Raw genomic sequence first — 17,313 nt, forward strand, 5'->3', positions numbered from 1 at the left:
CACCAGTAAACTTCATAACAAGTCTTACTCAGTTTTATCCTTGCTACAAGTAATATGTGTACTAGTAATACCTCAGCTAGTAATATGAGTACTAGTAATACGTCAGCTAGTAATATGAGTACTAGTAACACCTCAGCTAGTAATATGTGTACTAGTAGTACCTCAGCTAGTAATATGAGTACTAGTAAGACTTCATCTAGTAATATGAGTACTAGTAAGACTTCAGCTAGTAATATGAGTACTAGTAAGACTTCAGCTAGTAATATGAGTACTAGTAAGACCTCAGCTATTAATATGAGTACTAGTAAGACTACAGCTAGTAATATGAGTACTAGTAAAACTTCAGCTAGTAATATGAGTACTAGTAAGACCTCACCTAGTAATATGAGTACTAGTAAGACCTCAGCTAGTAATATGAGTACTAGTAAGACTTCAGCTAGTTATATGAGTACTAGTAAGACCTCAGCTATTAATATGAGTACTAGTAAGACTACAGCTAGTAATATGAGTACTAGTAAGACCTCAGCTAGTAATATGAGTACTAGTAAAACTTCAGCTAGCAATATGAGTACTAGTAAGACTTCAGCTAGTTATATGAGTACTACTAAGACTTCAGCTAGTAATATGAGTACTAGTAAGACTTCAGTTAGTAATATGAGTACTAGTAAAACCTCAGTTAGTAATATGAGTGCTGGTAAGACTTCAGCTAGTAATATGAGCGCTAGTAATATGAGCACTAGTAATACTTCCATTGATTCAGCGACAGAAGTAAGTAGAGTGACTACTAGTAGCATTTGATAAATATTTCTCAAACCAGTGAGTGCTTTCCTGTCTCATCGGTTACAAACCTCTAATAGACACATTAGACATAGACAGACCTCTAATAGACCCATTAGACATAGACCTCTAATAGACACATTAGACATAGACAGACCTCTAATAGACACATTAGACATAGACAATTTCCAGTATTCCCACGACCAAACGAGCGGATGCGAGGTTTGGGAGTTTTTATGATAAATGCATGTGCACACAACTTACGAAAATTATTCATCAACAATGAGACGAACTATTGTATTAAAATTTCATCAACAAATTTAACCATCGTTTTGTAGATTAGTTAAAGTATAATAACGATACAAAACACATATAGGCCTATTAAAATATGTTACCAAGTCTTTGTAAATTGTCGAAATCCTCAAAAAAACTTACCCATCTGATCGGATTATACACAAATTGACAGATTTATTTGGACGAAAATCGTCACAAAACGCTTGAAAAGCTTGGTTTAATAAAAGTTAAGACCGGAAATTGAAACGCCGGTCGACAGATATTAGAACGATTAAATCGTGCGCATTTCGCGAAAAAATAATGTGCATTGTCGACGGTTTCTGTCACTAACGTAGGAGTACTGAAGTCGTTTCATCTTTGCCGATGTCAAAGTATCTGACTTTTTAGAAACATTCGAGTACTTTGGTATTCTAACTGATGTCCAACGCAGTGTAAGTATAGGAAATGACGACGATACTTTTTTCTAACGATTCTTATAAGATTACGATATTTAATTATAAGCTTGGATATTATTCTTGACACTTCTTGATATTGTTAGCTATGACGTTTTTAAATGTAAACAAAATTGTTCATTGGTTTTCTATTATTACTGTATTACTATTATAAGTTTGGATATTCTTTTTTACACTTCTTGATATTGTTAGCTATGAAGTTTTTAAATGTAAACAAAATTGTTCATTGGTTTTTTATTATTACTGTATTACTATATTAATAATATTGGTTATTCTAATAATATCAGTGCATTTTAGTTCTAATATTGCATTTCTCCTATTGCAGCGGGAGAGATATAAACATATAATCTTTTCCTTTCATTATTGCTGTTTGTCATGATCAAACACGTTTTTAAATAGATTTTCTAAAAATCTATATGAATATCACTTCTTGATATTGTTAGCTATGACGTTTTGAAATGTAAACAAAATTGTGCATTGGTTTTATACTATTACTATATTAATAATATTGGTTATTCTAATAATATCAGTGCATTTTACTTCTAATATTGACCAATATTGCATTTCTCCTATTGCTGGGGGAGAGATATAAACATATAATCTTTTCCTTTCATTATTGCTGTTTGTTGTATATAATAACACCCACACCCAGTACATTACAGCTACCATTGCAGTTATCCTATTGCACTGCAGTGCCATTTGACTACTAATATTACATTTCTCAACCATCAATACCCTTTCTTTTTTCCAATATCACTTTGGTCGTGGGCTGTATGACAGTGGAATATCTTTTTGGTCGTGAGCTGTATGACAGGGGAATATCACTTTGGTCGTGAGCTGTATGACAGGGGAATATCACTTTGGTCGTGAGCTGTATGACAGGGGAATATCACTTTGGTCGTGAGCTTTATGACAGTGGAATTTCTAGTTACTATTCGAAAAGCAGCTTGACTTGAAAATTAATTTTTTTTATAAGATTCCAAATATATTTATTAAAAGTTAGCATGTTTTCAAATAAGCAATTGTTGTACAAAGAACCATCTATACCGCAAGATACGGCTGTTGCAGTGGGCCAGTCAGTCTCTCAGTTCTATTCTGAGTCAAGGTTGCACATCAGCACAGTATCAGCTAACCGTACGCTTGTTTATTATATCTGTGGTAAAAAACTGACCAATCTTTAATTGGTTAACTGAAGCATTATGAGAGTATAAGTAGAACAGGTATTTCTGGCCACCACTTGATAAAAGCTCTGATTCCATCATAATGGTTGTTTACTAATACAATGGTTTTAAAAAGGCTGTATTTCGACTGTCTCATTCTAAGTGTACAAGGTGTTGTTACACAAGTTCACATCCTGAGGATATAAACAGCAATTGTGAGGAAATAAAGAGACAAAGGGCTTTAATTTATTTATTTAATAAATTTAATTAAGTTATTTAATACTGAATCATATAATCAAATCAGCCAAGAGATGCCACCATTGTAACATAAGATCCTCATGTTTTTATATTTATCTAGAGCTCACAAACAATTAGAAAAATTCATCACAAATGGATTGGCTAATGAATTATTCAATAAGATTCAAGGTTACTTGTGCTATTTGGGTATGGCTGAAGTTTTACAATTTTGTTCGCAAAAGCTGATCCCCCAGTTGTTGTTTAATCAAGGTTAGAGCTTCACTTTGATCCGTAGTATAGCCAAGCTCCAAGCAGTGTGCCCATCCACGAGCCTACAGCTTGATACGGTGTACGCTAAAAGGTCTCCTATTACCTCAATGAAAAGATAAACGCGAAGTGCCCAAGTTTTCAAACTCTGAAATGAAAGGGAGGGAAAAGGGCCATCCCGCCATGACTTGCAGCAAAAATTACTGAGCTACGCAAACCAAACGGATCAAAAAGTGCATGAAAATTTTGGTACACTGCCAAAGGTTTCGGCGCCGAGCCAATTGGATAAAGGCCAACTATTGTATTGTGTCATCACCTTTTCTAATACGTATGTTGCGTTTATATCGGGAGCCACCTGCCTACAGCTGCCACTCTTGATGGATTGATAACACAAAGTATTGGAAGTATTGCATCATATATAGCGAGGAAAAGTCCATGAAGGCTTGCAGTGTTGACAGGTTCAACAAGTGAGTGCCACACAGCTTCAAGTACTGGGATGTACCAGAGCCATATAGCTTCATAGAGTCCCGCGGCAAAAAACCGGAAACAAAAACGCTTGATTCCAAACAAACCCGATCGATCAACAAACTGATCTCTAATGGAATATCCATACTTCACTTTCAATACCGCTCTTTTTTGCATTTACTTTACGTATTTTACAAAAAGTTATTAGTAGCGTTTCATAGGGAGTTTTGTCCTTTTTAAAATGGTGTATCATACAACAATCAATTTTAAAATGACTGTCAACGGAAGTAATTTTTGTTGGTTAATGTTATGGCCTCTCCATTATAACTTATATAAAAATAGTAGACGTGGCCTGACTGTTTGGAAAGGAGCGAGCTCTAATATACGCTTTCGTTGGTCGAGGGACTCTGTGAAACTATACGGCTCTGGGATGCACAAGGAAGACAGTCAGTCAGTGAAATAGCCATGTGGCAGCCACAGTTCACCACAACAATTATAATAATTATAATACAAAATTAACAATTTTAAACAGTTTTTAAATTGGTTGGCTGAACTTAACCAATTCTTAACACCTTTAAGCCTAGGTTTGTATATACGAGTAGGACCCCTGATCACAGACCATATTAGCAACTTTCCATCTGTGAAAGTACTTAGCCTACATGTAGAATAGCACAACTCCTTCTATACTGAATACCATTTTCTAAGCTTGCAGAACTCAATGGAAAAAAATCAAATGGAACCAATAATTTTTTTCGCATTCTTTTAAATACACGATGTTTTAGAAGTAACTGAAGAAACACAATGACTGCAGTAAACTGAGTCAGATAGAGTGTATATTTGTTAGGAACATAAAAACAAATAGATTTTGTATAAAGTTCTTGTTGCTGAGGAGAAAAAGTTTTCTAGGAAATGTCTTAGCTGAACAGAAACTATTATCTTCACATTACAGCGATATCCGATGTTTAAACATTATTTTATATTTAAGAATTCTTCATTAGGGGAATGTTTCAATTATAAATAGCATCAAAAAACACAGCCATAGCAAATGCAGTTCCGATAAACAGACAACCAGACAAAACATACTTGATGGTTTGTTAGCGTGTATGCACTACTAATATATTGATTAAAGTTCACCGCTGCTTTCAAGACATTTTATAATTTCATCAATAGAAGCCATTATTGCCATGGATGGTTTATTATATTTGACCCTTATTGAAAAGGCACAGATGTATTTGGTGCTGACTGACTCAAGGTTGCAGCACGCTCGTGGTCAAATGAGAAGAATTACAATTAGGGCTAGCGTCATCCTTGTTATAGGCCTACGTGAAATTATTTGACCTTGACATTTACAGAAACAAATATTTATTATAACTTTGTAACAAAAATTGTATAATTTTATCAATTTATCAATTTTAGCAATTTTATTCATAAATAATTTTTTTAAAAGAGAGTATAATAAAAACTTATGATTTGTTTATGATGTTCGGCAAAATAAAAATTGGTAAGAATAAAAACAATTCTCGATTTTACGTTCGACTGTGCTGGTACCTGTAGCTGTAATATGTTTTACCTTGCTGTCGACACCCTTGGTGTTGAGACCCTGCAGCACTTCTGGAGACATGTAGTTTAAAGTGCCAACGCAAGACTCCAACATGACCGATGTAGCCTCTGGGTCCAGCTGCTTCGCTATGCCTGTCAGTAGATAGCTAAATAAATAAATACATGTTCACTTCCTGTCCGTCCTCTATGCCTTCCCTGAGGATGCTCCCTACGCATACCACTTACGAACAGGAGTGGATAATATTTATTATTAAAGATAAAAATCGCACAGACTTTTAGCACATTTCATCTGAAGGTATTCGTATTTTACTAACATTTGTGATTGTTTCTGATGTTTGAGGTGTTTTGACAACCAGAATTTTTGAAAGATTAAAATCGACAAAACTTGATTGCGGTTAAAATGCTCTGATCAAGCGAAAGTGAAATTATGACGTCTATAGTTTTAACTGCGATCAAGTTTTGTCAATCTTAATCTTGAAACATCTTGGCAGTCAGATCACCTCAAACATCAAAAATAATAACAAATGATAGAAAAATACCCGTACTTTCTGATGAAATCTACTAAAATTGTATGAAAGTTGATCTTGAACAGTGATGAGTGATAATTGAGGCATTATAAACTAGGGACATCTTTTACAAGCCACCTTCAATTATCTTTCAATTAGAGACGATCCAAAGACTAACACAATAAAAAACGTTTAGTGTCCACCTAACAAGGGTGTTTACTACAAGCAATTGGATATCAGAGCCTAGATCTCTGGCCATCGGTTCTGCTATTCTTGCCGACTCAGTTACCAACCAACCGCCATGTACTCCGTGTACTCCGACCATCCTAACAACTACTGTAGTACAATTGTGAGGAACGTGGGATTAAAATGCAAACTCCATCGAGTGTACCCCATACGCTTAGGGAATCTGAGAGCAACTCAAACCTTAGCAAGCCTAGACTCAAAGTTGGCGAATGAATTAGTTTGGGGAGTCAACAAGGAAGGCAAGAGTCGCTTTGGTGTTACGGCAATGGCAACAGTATCCTCCTATTCGCACGGGTCAGACGACTTTGACATGCGAAGACTTTGAATAAATGTTCTGATAAAAATGACTGACTGCCTGGTAACATAAATACACGACCAGACAATTGCGATCATATTCCTTTCCGTCTCCCCCAAACCGATGAGTCAGAACTAGAAAGAACGAACGTTTACAACAATGAACAGTTTATTGGTCAATCTAGCTACCAATGGCAATGGACAGCACTGAAAAGAAGTGCAAGCACGGGGTGATTGCCTGCAAGGAAATGCTGGTCCCACTTGTCTTCTGCACTGACAATCTCTTTTCAAAGAGGCTAAAATAGATGCTGACATGTCAGCAAATAGGATAGTGTGAGCAACTGACAGCTCTGCAATGTTTTGAAGTGTTGTGGATACAGATGCTAAGCCTGCTCGTTTACGACAGCAGAATATGCCCCATGTCATTGCGACGCTCTGCCTCTCGCTGCCAGGGAGATATTTATAGCGCCAAGTTTTCACCTTCTGGGAGTCGCGTGAGCAAGAATAGTATGAGGCAGGAAGGAAGTGGCGCTACTAGACACAGCGTGTGATGTCAGCAAAGACTGGCCTATGAGAGGCAAGAACTGGGGGGAATGGAGAGCTATATTTACATGAAGCATTGTAGATCATAGGGAAATATTGTAGCTATATGAGGCAATAGAGAGAAAGAGAGAGGAAATGATATAGGCCACCCGGTAGAGTGCGAATACAAATCATACGCACTTAGAGAGGTGAATGGATTAATGACAATATCAAAGTCAATGACTCATGGATGCCGTAGGACTCACCAAAGTCGATGAGCTTGACCTCTCCTCCAACGAGCATGAAGTTAGCCGGTTTGATGTCGCTGTGTACAATGCCTACAACAGAACAAAGCTAGGTAATCCCTCCCAGCCACAAACTTGCATCAGCACGACCTTTAGCTGTGGGGTTAAAACGACTCAATTGGGGTAAGGAAATGGTCATAGTAACTGGACGAGATCGAATTCATTCATGAATTGAATTGTACCAAATCATCCACAGCAAGATCAACTTCACACTTTCCCTTAGCCTCATTTCTGAACATAGAACCTGGGCTACATGAGCGCTAAAGGCAGTGTAACGCTATACCGCTGTGTGTCGGAGTTGTCCTCTCGGTGATTATTCGTTGACATTGCGCACTGTAAACTGATGACATTGTGGATGCAACACGGAACTTCGGCAATGGTGATTGGATGTCGTAGATTGTTTGATCTATATTTATTTTTATAACAGTTGCTGCGGGACCGCGTCGTATAATGCAAAGGCTGTGTAACGAACTATCCACTGATGTAAATGGATTAGGTTGTGATAGCGTGAGCGCTGCTATCACAGACGATCACCAAAGTTGGTGATCACAATCACCAAAGATTACCTTATGGCATCAACGCCGAGATACGGTGATGCAGTGTGAACCAGCTTTGTGCTGTGATCCCTAACATATGCAATGAAGATATATATACCAACCATTCCTCACAGTATCTGCTACAATAACATAAGTATTTAAAATGCTGTCTATCTCTGCATAACAGACTGACTGAGTAATGGAAGATTTATTAAACTGGTGTATGTTGTTTGTTACTGATGCATCTTGGGAGAATCTACGGATGTTATAAAGATAGTTGTTCTATTAAAACTGGAGGTTTCTTGGTAGAATGAGACTGAGTATTAACTTCGTCATTTCAAAAAATGATAAATCAATAGAGTTAATTTAAAAAAAAGGGTCATTGGAAAAAACTTCCCATGCTCGACGCTGAGTTGTCACGATGAGAGAAGCAGTTTTTCTGAAATCCCCTTGACCATCATATTAACACTTAAGACCGCCATGTTTAGAAAATGTCTCCAGCAAATTGATAATCATAGAAATTTTTAAATGATAATGATCCATGAACAAATTTTCAAAAATAAATTGGAGTTGCCTTTCCTAGTAAATAAGAATATAACTCCAAAGGTTTTGTCTTTATAAATTATGTTATTATTAAATTTTGTCAATATAATAATTAATCACAATAAAAAGCACAAAATACTATACAAAGTTCTATAGTTAAATTAAAAGTTTACGAAGAGGAACTGTTCTGTAAATACAACAGAATGGTTCTCTGATCTTCTGCCCTTGTAATAATATATTATTTATTAAACCAACATGATTACTGTTAACCTTTACTATTAATAATAAGAGAGTGGGAGCAGTGTCCATCTGTTCGAAGCCATGCTAAGAGCGGTAAGAAATAATGAACACCTCGTACAAGAATTAAACTTGGATACTCCGACTAGAGTCCGGCGGTGTAACCATTATACCACTCAGCCACCTCACCACTTCCCTTCACAAAATAATTATGCATGTACTGATTACTCATTACAACCTCTCAAGGTCGACAGGACTGTCAAGTGAACTAGTAATTATAATAATTGATGATGATTAAAATAACATTTGTTTATTTTTGTGATGAAGAGTAATGACATCTAAAATTACCATATGATCGCGGCATAGAGCTACGATCATCCAACAGTGTTGACTAATGTTTACAAATAGAGCAGTACATGATTCTCTGTGTTTACCTACAGTTAACACTTAGAGGTCACATAGAGGTCATGTATATACAAGAAGGTCCCCTGATCCCAGACTATACTAACAACTTTCCATCTACTCTGAAAGTAATTAGGAGAGCACAATTCCTTTTCAACTAATTAACATCTTCAAGTTTGCAGAACTCCTAGAGAAAAACAGAAATAAAATATAACTTTTTTTCACATTCTTTAAAAAATGTGATGTCTTAGAGGTAACTGAGCATGATGGTTGATGTACACAGAGTCAGAGTGAGTATTTTTCTTATGAATAGTTTAATTGTGAAGCTTTTAATGCTGAGGAGAAATCTAATAGTTTTGTCTAATTTTATATTCATTACTAAGAACTTCCATCAGTGTGTCATAAACTAATGCTCTGTCAGCAGCAATTCTTTATTTCTCAGTCGGTTAGAAGTTTCCTTGGTATTTTTGCAATATATTATTATTACAAGAACTAATAGTTAAGTTATATATTAGTTCTAATTATATAATATACAGTATACAATTATATAATAGAAACAATATATAATTATAATTATTACAAGAACTAGTAGTAAAACTATATATTAGTTCTAATTATATAATTAGAACAATATATAATTAAAACTATATAAGTTTTGATTCTACGTTCCTCAGAAGTACATAAAGAGCTTATGTTCTGTCGGCCGCCATTTGTCATCTCGTGGTCAATTGGAAAGGCCCTCGTATTTTGGTGGTATCACAAGTACTAATTGCCTCGAAATAATTTCAGAATCATCTTAAAACTTACAGCGCACAACATCACCAAATTTTTGTAACGCTCTGTAAACCAGAAGTCCGTAAAAACGAAGCAAAACTACGAATCCGAGTTTACTCGGGCGTGGGATCAGGAGGCAAAATATTTTCCCGAATAACCGCAAGTGTTAAAGCTCTGCATAAAGTTTTTCTAAAATTTGGCCAAAAATTTGAGCAAATATCTCACTCTAAATCTAATCTCATAATCGTACCTACCTCTGCGCACCTACCGCTATACCTACTCTATACTTACCTCTCACCTACCTGCCTATCTCTGCGCACCTACCGCTATACCTACTCTATACTTACCTCTCACCTACCTACTTATTTACCTCTATACCTACCTACCTCTGCTCACCTACTTACCTATTTACCTCTCGACCTACCTGTCTATCTTTGCTTGTCTACCTACCTATCTCTGCTCACCTAGCTGTCTATCTACCTACCTCTATACCTACTGTCTATCTACCTGCCATTAACCCACTACCTACAACTGAGGGCCAGGAGGTACTATTTTTCAGGTATCTGAAAAATGTAAATGCATTGCTTAGGAAAAAGTTTTTTAATCACCTTCAACTACCTGCTACTACTAACTGCTGTATTATTATTTCTATGCATACAATTAGCAGGCATGTATAATATTAATTTCTGATACTGTTTGATTCTGACACTTGAGACTCACATTTAAAAATTTGATGATCATTTTAATTTTTAAAGAATAACATCATTTAATTTTCTGATTTAGGCAGCATTGGCAATTCCGCCTCCCTTGGTACGTTTTTAAAATGTCGACACATCAGACTAATGCTCTGCAAAGCTAACCAACCATAGTTCATGTTTATATAGCAAAGCTAAAAAAGGGCAGCTAAATATGTAAACTTGACATTCATGTTCAATATATTCAAATGTGTTTGACACAAACAATTAGCTTCTAAAATTTACTAAGTATCAACATAAGGTGGTGCACCTTGAAGCACTCATGATAGACATAGAATACAATAGAGAATGATTCACTCATCAACAACTTGGTACTAGAGGCATAATACAAGTTGGTCTGTCTAATAGTGAACTTCATCGACAAGGTGAAATGATGACAAGAAATAGAAAATTAATTATTTTTCTCTGAAACAAAATGCAGGTATCCACCTCACGCAGCTTATTACTGTTGCACCACTTCTTGTAGCTATCAGTTGAAGCAGCAGTCAGTTACTGGAATTCTTTTTTATTCTATTAGCATTATAAACAATATTATAATATAATACTATAAACAGCATTATAATATAATACTATAAACAATATTATATAATATCAAAAACAATATTATAATATAATACTATAAACAATATTATAATATAATACTATAAACAATATTATAATATAATACTATAAACAATGTTATAATATAATACTACAAACAATATTACAATATAATACTATAAACAATATTATAATATAATACTATAAACAATATTATAATATAATACTATAAACAATATTATAATATAATACTATAAACAATATTATAATATAATACTATAAACAATGTTATAATATAATACTACAAACAATATTACAATATAATACTATAAACAATATTATAATATAATACTATAAACAATATTATAATATAATACTATAAACAATATTATAATATAATACTATAAACAATATTATAATATAATACTATAAACAATGTTATAATATAATACTACAAACAATATTATAATATAATACTATAAACAATATTAGAAACAAAAAGAAAAACGAACATTCTTCACTCATCTTTCACATAAATGGAGGGTTAGGAAGGGATTTCAATTTACTAGAACCTTGTACATGTACTAGTTTCATCAAGGGACAATCAAGGGGAGACAACTGGTGCAAACATGCCATCAACTTAAGCATAAGACCAGCCTAACATTACCATTGTTCCAAAGAAAACTGGCTATTTTACATCATAAGGTTATAGCCCTAGCTCCCTAGCTTTATTATGCCTCCACTCTAAACAGGACTGTAAATAAAGATGCTCGTGGATTCCCAAGGCATGAGGAACTTGTGAAGCACAGGGGAACATGTGCGTGTGAAACAGCCAATATAATATAGCACGTGAGCTCCTTATAGCTTTGAAAGAGATATGGTAGTTTTTATCTAAATTGGGGTACACGATGGCACACGGCAGGTGTCGGGTAGTGTCTATTGCCCGTGGATGATAAGTGCATGATGTAGCTCGAGATCTTTAGAAATACCATAAAGGAGGCATATAAATGCATCCATGTACCTCTCATATAATGAGTTGTTTGTAAATATATCATCTAGTTTATGTGATGTCACATCTAATAGTGTAAGTGCAGCTCTTGAGTGCGGTGTATCCCTCTACAGTACGGTGTACCCCTTTCGGTGTATCCCTCTAAAGTACAGTGTATCCCTCTAGAGTACAGTGTATCCCTCTAAAGTACAGTGTATCCCTCTAGAATACGATGTGGAAAATTTAAAATCGTTCTAGTGTATCCCTCTAGAGTAGAGTGTATCCCTCTAGAGTAGAGTGTATCCCTCTAGAGTAGAGTGTATCCCTCTAGAGTAGAATGTATCCCTCTAGAGTACAGTGTACCGCTCTAGAGTGTAGAAAATTTAAAATCGTTCTATACAGTAATCCCTGGCTACTTCGCGCTTCAACTTTTGGGGTTTCAGCACTTCACAGGATAAAATACTATTTAAATCAAAATACACAGGCTAAACCACATAAACCTCTGTCATACTCTTTTATACTTACAAACATGTGACTTTCTTCTCACAACGAACCCAGTTAATCACCAGCACGAATATTCCAATCAGAAGAAGTACATACTAATGCTTAAGTGCATTCTCCGGCTTAAAATACTAGAACTGAAGCTGAAATATAAACTGCAAGTCAGTCAAGAAAACTTCAATTTATCTACTTAATATTATTAGATGTATATCTACTTATTAGATAAAACTCCACAATAAATACGACAAGTATAGAAAGCAGTTTAAATGTTCCGGCGTTAAAATTGTGACTCACAATTTAAAAATTAATTTCTAGTTTCGGGAATTTTCCCTTTTGGCAGAGGAAGCCTGGTCCCGGATCAACAGTGAAAGTTGAAGGATCATTGTAAAGACGCCGGGCGCGTCTAAAAGTACCGAACTTGGCACTCTGCCCGGATTGGCTGATAAACACTTGAAATGCTGGTCAGGCACTTGCGGAAGATTCCACAGCTCCTGCCATTCATAAACACATGTAATACTCGCTGAATGAATGAAATCAACTCAAGCACTTGATAAGGCGACAGCCTTGAGAGGTGGGAGGAAAACAACAGACCTGTTTGTTATTGCTGCGCGTGAGGGACATTGAAGCAATGCTGAGATGTGATACTCTAAATCTAATCACGTTAGCCACTGTTCATACTTCTAGCATTCCTCAACCTCTCTGTGTCTATATACTCACACCAAGTTAATTGATTTGTTTTTTAGTTAAGCTTGTGTTTAGGTTCTGTGAAACTCTATGACAGTTTACATGTAATAACTATATGATAGTTTAAATATAATAACTCTATTATAGTTTAGGTGTAATAACTCTATGATAGTTTGCATGTAACTCTAAGATAGTTTACATGTGATACCTATATGATAGTTTACATGTAACTCTATGGTATTTTCAATGTAATAACTATATGATGGTTTACATGTAACTCTATGATAGTTTACATGTAATAACTCTATGATTCGAGCTGTCTCAAAGTCTGACAATCTGCCAAGTAGAATAAGAAAAAATGGACAAGCGAAGTCTATTTAACCTTGACCCTAGTTTAAATTAGACTAATTCACTCCTCATATCTCCATTAGCCTGTTTCTAAGGTCAAGTCAAAACACAAACCTCTTTTATAAAATGCATTGTATTGGTACTATGCGCACTTTTCTGCAGAATGCTATAGGCCTAAGTATTATCTGCAGAATTTATTAACATAAAGTTATTAAAGCTGCATACCTCTATGAATCACTCCTCTACCTAATCCCTTTTACGTACCAATAGATGTATCAATATATCCGTAAGCCTTCCTGAATATGCATGTATGGGTAAAAGTTCTACTCTATGACTATGTACTCATGTGTGTAGGCAAGCATATTTTAAAGGTTGACTTGCAACAAAATTCACATTACAGTTATTTGATATGAAAAGATTTACCATGTCTTACTCTGTTGTGTTGTAGGCGCAAAATATGTGAAAATGTAATTACAAGCTCTTAAAAGCTCAAAAACGAACAGTTAATCGCAGCCACACGAGACTGCCGTAGTTTGGATTTTCTTTCCAAAACGGCTCAAATGTGACGTAGCTGTGGTAGATGGTTTCTGTTTACACTTTCATGCAACCTCATTCGTCGAAATTTTTTCACAATTATACTTCACGCATTCAATAAAACCATGTCTATTGTTCTTATGCATCTGTTTTATCGTCATTGTAATGCTGTCACTTTTAGCAGTGATATCTTATAACTTACCATAAAAATTCATTTAATTTTTTAACCTTAGCTCGAAGGACAAGACGATAACCAAACTGTAATGACTACGTCAGAGAAATAAAGAGATTCAAATCTATGGCGGCTTTTCGTTTTTGAGCTTTTAAGAGCTTGTAATCACGTTTCCACATATTTGGCACCTACAACACAACAGAGTAAGACATGGTGAATATTTTGATACCAAATAACTGTAATGTGAATTTTGTTGCAAGTCAACCTTTAACAACAGCTTCTTTGGTTTCTGTTATATTTCTTGTATTATAACATGCATTATATTATGCATTTGTTTAGGGAATCTATATAAACATATTATAAGCAAATATAATACATAACACAATATACATAAATTTATATACATGTACATGTATATGCCATACATAATATGCCATATAAATATACATAAACAACATACACAAACTTATATCGATAATTATAGTAAGTATTGTCTAATATTTACTATGAATGAATACATGTACACACCTATATTTTTTAAATATAAAAATAATATATAATATACATAAAGGTATATATATGTATCTGTTGGTACATAGATTAGTAAGTGACGATTGATTACAAGCCTATTCTAGTATGGCTGTAGGATTTAACACAAGTTTCTATCCTGCGAATGAAGAGAAAGACCTTTTCTTATATAGAAGGGTAATACGACCTTGTATAAAATGGTCACTACTCCAACAAGCAGGCTGAGAAGGCTATCAGATAATCGACGATTTACTAAAGTTTGCTGATATGACAACTCTCGATGAACTAAGTCAACGAGATCATGTGACCGATCAATCCTATAGTAGGACAGCTGACCTAATTAAATTGTACATATTTGTAACAAAGTGACTTGCAAACTCATAAAAAATGCACTTGTATAAAAAAGTGATTTGTTTACATTTGATGTTAGCCAGTGATATTAAGAATCAAAATTATACAGATTTCTGGTAATCGTCTCCTCTTTGTCTATAAAGGACATGGTTTTGGTTAAAAAATATTTTGCCCCACCGTATTTACTGCTAGACTGTTTAATACAAAACATTTGTTTGAAGAATTACTCAGCCAACAATCAGCACAAACATAGCATTTTAAAGGTGTTGTCTTCTCTTGTGAAAATGCGAACATCCTTATCCAAACAGAACCAATTTGGCTGCCAAGATAAATGGCAGCACTAGAATGCTGCCTGCACTACTTAACTGATCTGTTATGTAACCTATTATCATCAAAGCTCTGGTATGTCTACCAACATGCCAGAGCTTTGGCGATAATAAAAATATATTGCGTTGTTTTTCCTCCTATCAATAAGGTTGTCGGGCTGTAAAAATTGTAAATATTTCTTACACGACTGCATGACGTTACCTTTTTCTATAATGCTGGAATGTTTTGACAACAATAACAACAAATAAAAACCCAACTGCGAGCAACTCCAACATTTTCACTCTATGAACTCCCATCTTCCTGATTAGCCTAAGCACCCCTCCTATACATCTACACACATTTTAATTGGGTTCCTGTCCTTGCTTGGTTTACTTGGGGTTAATTCATGCCCTTTTATCACAGAGAGCAAGCTTTTAGAGTATCAATTCATGACTCATTGGTTAAAGATTATTAGAATCTAGGAAGAAGAAAGTGGTTACAAATATAATAACCGCCGATTGCACAAAGCACATCTATGCAGATCTCACAGGAGACACGACTCCAAACACATCTGTCAAGCATCAGCAAAATGGAACTGGGATTAAAAAACCAGATTTGTATGATTATTGAATTGATCTACTGCTTTTATACTCTTGTATGATTTGTTAACATACCATAAGTGATCATGTCATGCTCTCACATGATTTCCAAGATAAGCTTTCAACATATATTGGCGACAAATTAGAGCATTCTCTAGTAGTAGCATTCTCTACTAATTCTCATTAGTAGCAACTACAAACCTGAGAAATGTCATCATTGCCTTTCGTTTGTTTTCATTAAAAGTGATTGAAGCTGGGCACTAACCCAATTTGTAACGCCGTTGAACATTTTGGTGAAATTCCTTGACCTTTCAAGGTCGTAGAATTACGCTGAATGCGCATACACTTAGTTGTACATTATATACTAGAACTGGTAAAAGTCTAGTTAATTGTGACTAGAATGTGAGACTATGTGTGCAAGTAATTCCTTGTAAAACCTGACTTAATTTTCAACTATAAAGAGCAGACAATTTCTCATTAGCAGAGTAAAGTTCTTTCAAGGTGTTTGATATGATTGATAAAAAAACTGCTCTCATAGAAGGAATGTTGAATCATCAGTTTGCTAAATGTTAGAGGGAAAATTTTAGGTCAATACGGTGTGCGTTATTTAAGAATATGCACACAAACGGGCAGAAGAGCAGCGAATAATGACCACCAACCAAGCAGAGCAAAGAGGTCTACGTGAGTGAAGTGGATGAATCACCCAAGAGGCTTGCTAACGGTAATAAGAGAACTTCTCAAGAGGATGTTGCACAAGAATTGAACAGCTCTTATGACATCATACATGTCTAATAAACTTCAATCGAGAGGCAATCCAAATGCAGGCAAGTACAGACTAGCCAGCCGGAGAGGATCACACTAAGTCTCCTACTCATGAGAAGATATCGTAAATTCCGGAGTACATGTCGACGTGGCGTAAAAGTCAAGCTTTATAAGTTTGGTTTAAAAATCCTAGTTTTGGCAAGTACCTGTCGTATATGTCATTCCCTTCTCTGGCTCAAATCGCTTGATGGGAGTATTTCAGTTGGCATTAGAAGCCGGATATGCGTAACTAAGAAGATGGCATTCAAAAATCAACTGCAGAAAACCACCATGTTGTTAGGTATCGTCGGCAATACAACAATTAATAAAAGAACGAGAAAAGACTTTTCTGGTGAAGACTGCAGGGCACAAAAACAACACTTTATCGTAGTATTGGTCTGCCTCCCACCTATGATGGTCTCTGGTCCCACCTATGATAATATTTAAAAGAAAAGCGCAAGTCTGTTGCAAGACTGAGTTAGGCCAGGATTGTGATTCGCTTATCAGAAAAAGATGGATGAACGATAGATAGTCGATGAGTCAAATGGATTATCAAAGTGTGGATCAGCGAATGGGCCTACTACAAAAAGCATTAGATTAAAAAAACACATTGTTCCTGAAGAAATTCC

At 35.2% G+C, this 17,313-nt stretch overlaps 1 protein-coding gene across 1 annotated transcript in view; it reads right to left on the minus strand.

Moving 5' to 3' along the window:
• Nucleotides 1-17,313, minus strand: part of LOC137404211 (uncharacterized) — a 44,587-nt gene that overhangs the window by 12,761 nt on the left and 14,513 nt on the right. The window contains exons 10-11 of the mRNA XM_068090372.1: nucleotides 7,047-7,118; nucleotides 5,223-5,344 (exon numbers count right to left, since the gene is read on the minus strand). Coding sequence (XP_067946473.1) covers nucleotides 5,223-5,344; nucleotides 7,047-7,118 — 194 coding nt within the window. The remainder of the gene's footprint in view (nucleotides 1-5,222; nucleotides 5,345-7,046; nucleotides 7,119-17,313) is intronic.

The sequence above is a fragment of the Watersipora subatra genome, chromosome 9 (genome assembly GCF_963576615.1).
Source record: "Watersipora subatra chromosome 9, tzWatSuba1.1, whole genome shotgun sequence".
Taxonomy (NCBI): domain Eukaryota; kingdom Metazoa; phylum Bryozoa; class Gymnolaemata; order Cheilostomatida; family Watersiporidae; genus Watersipora; species Watersipora subatra.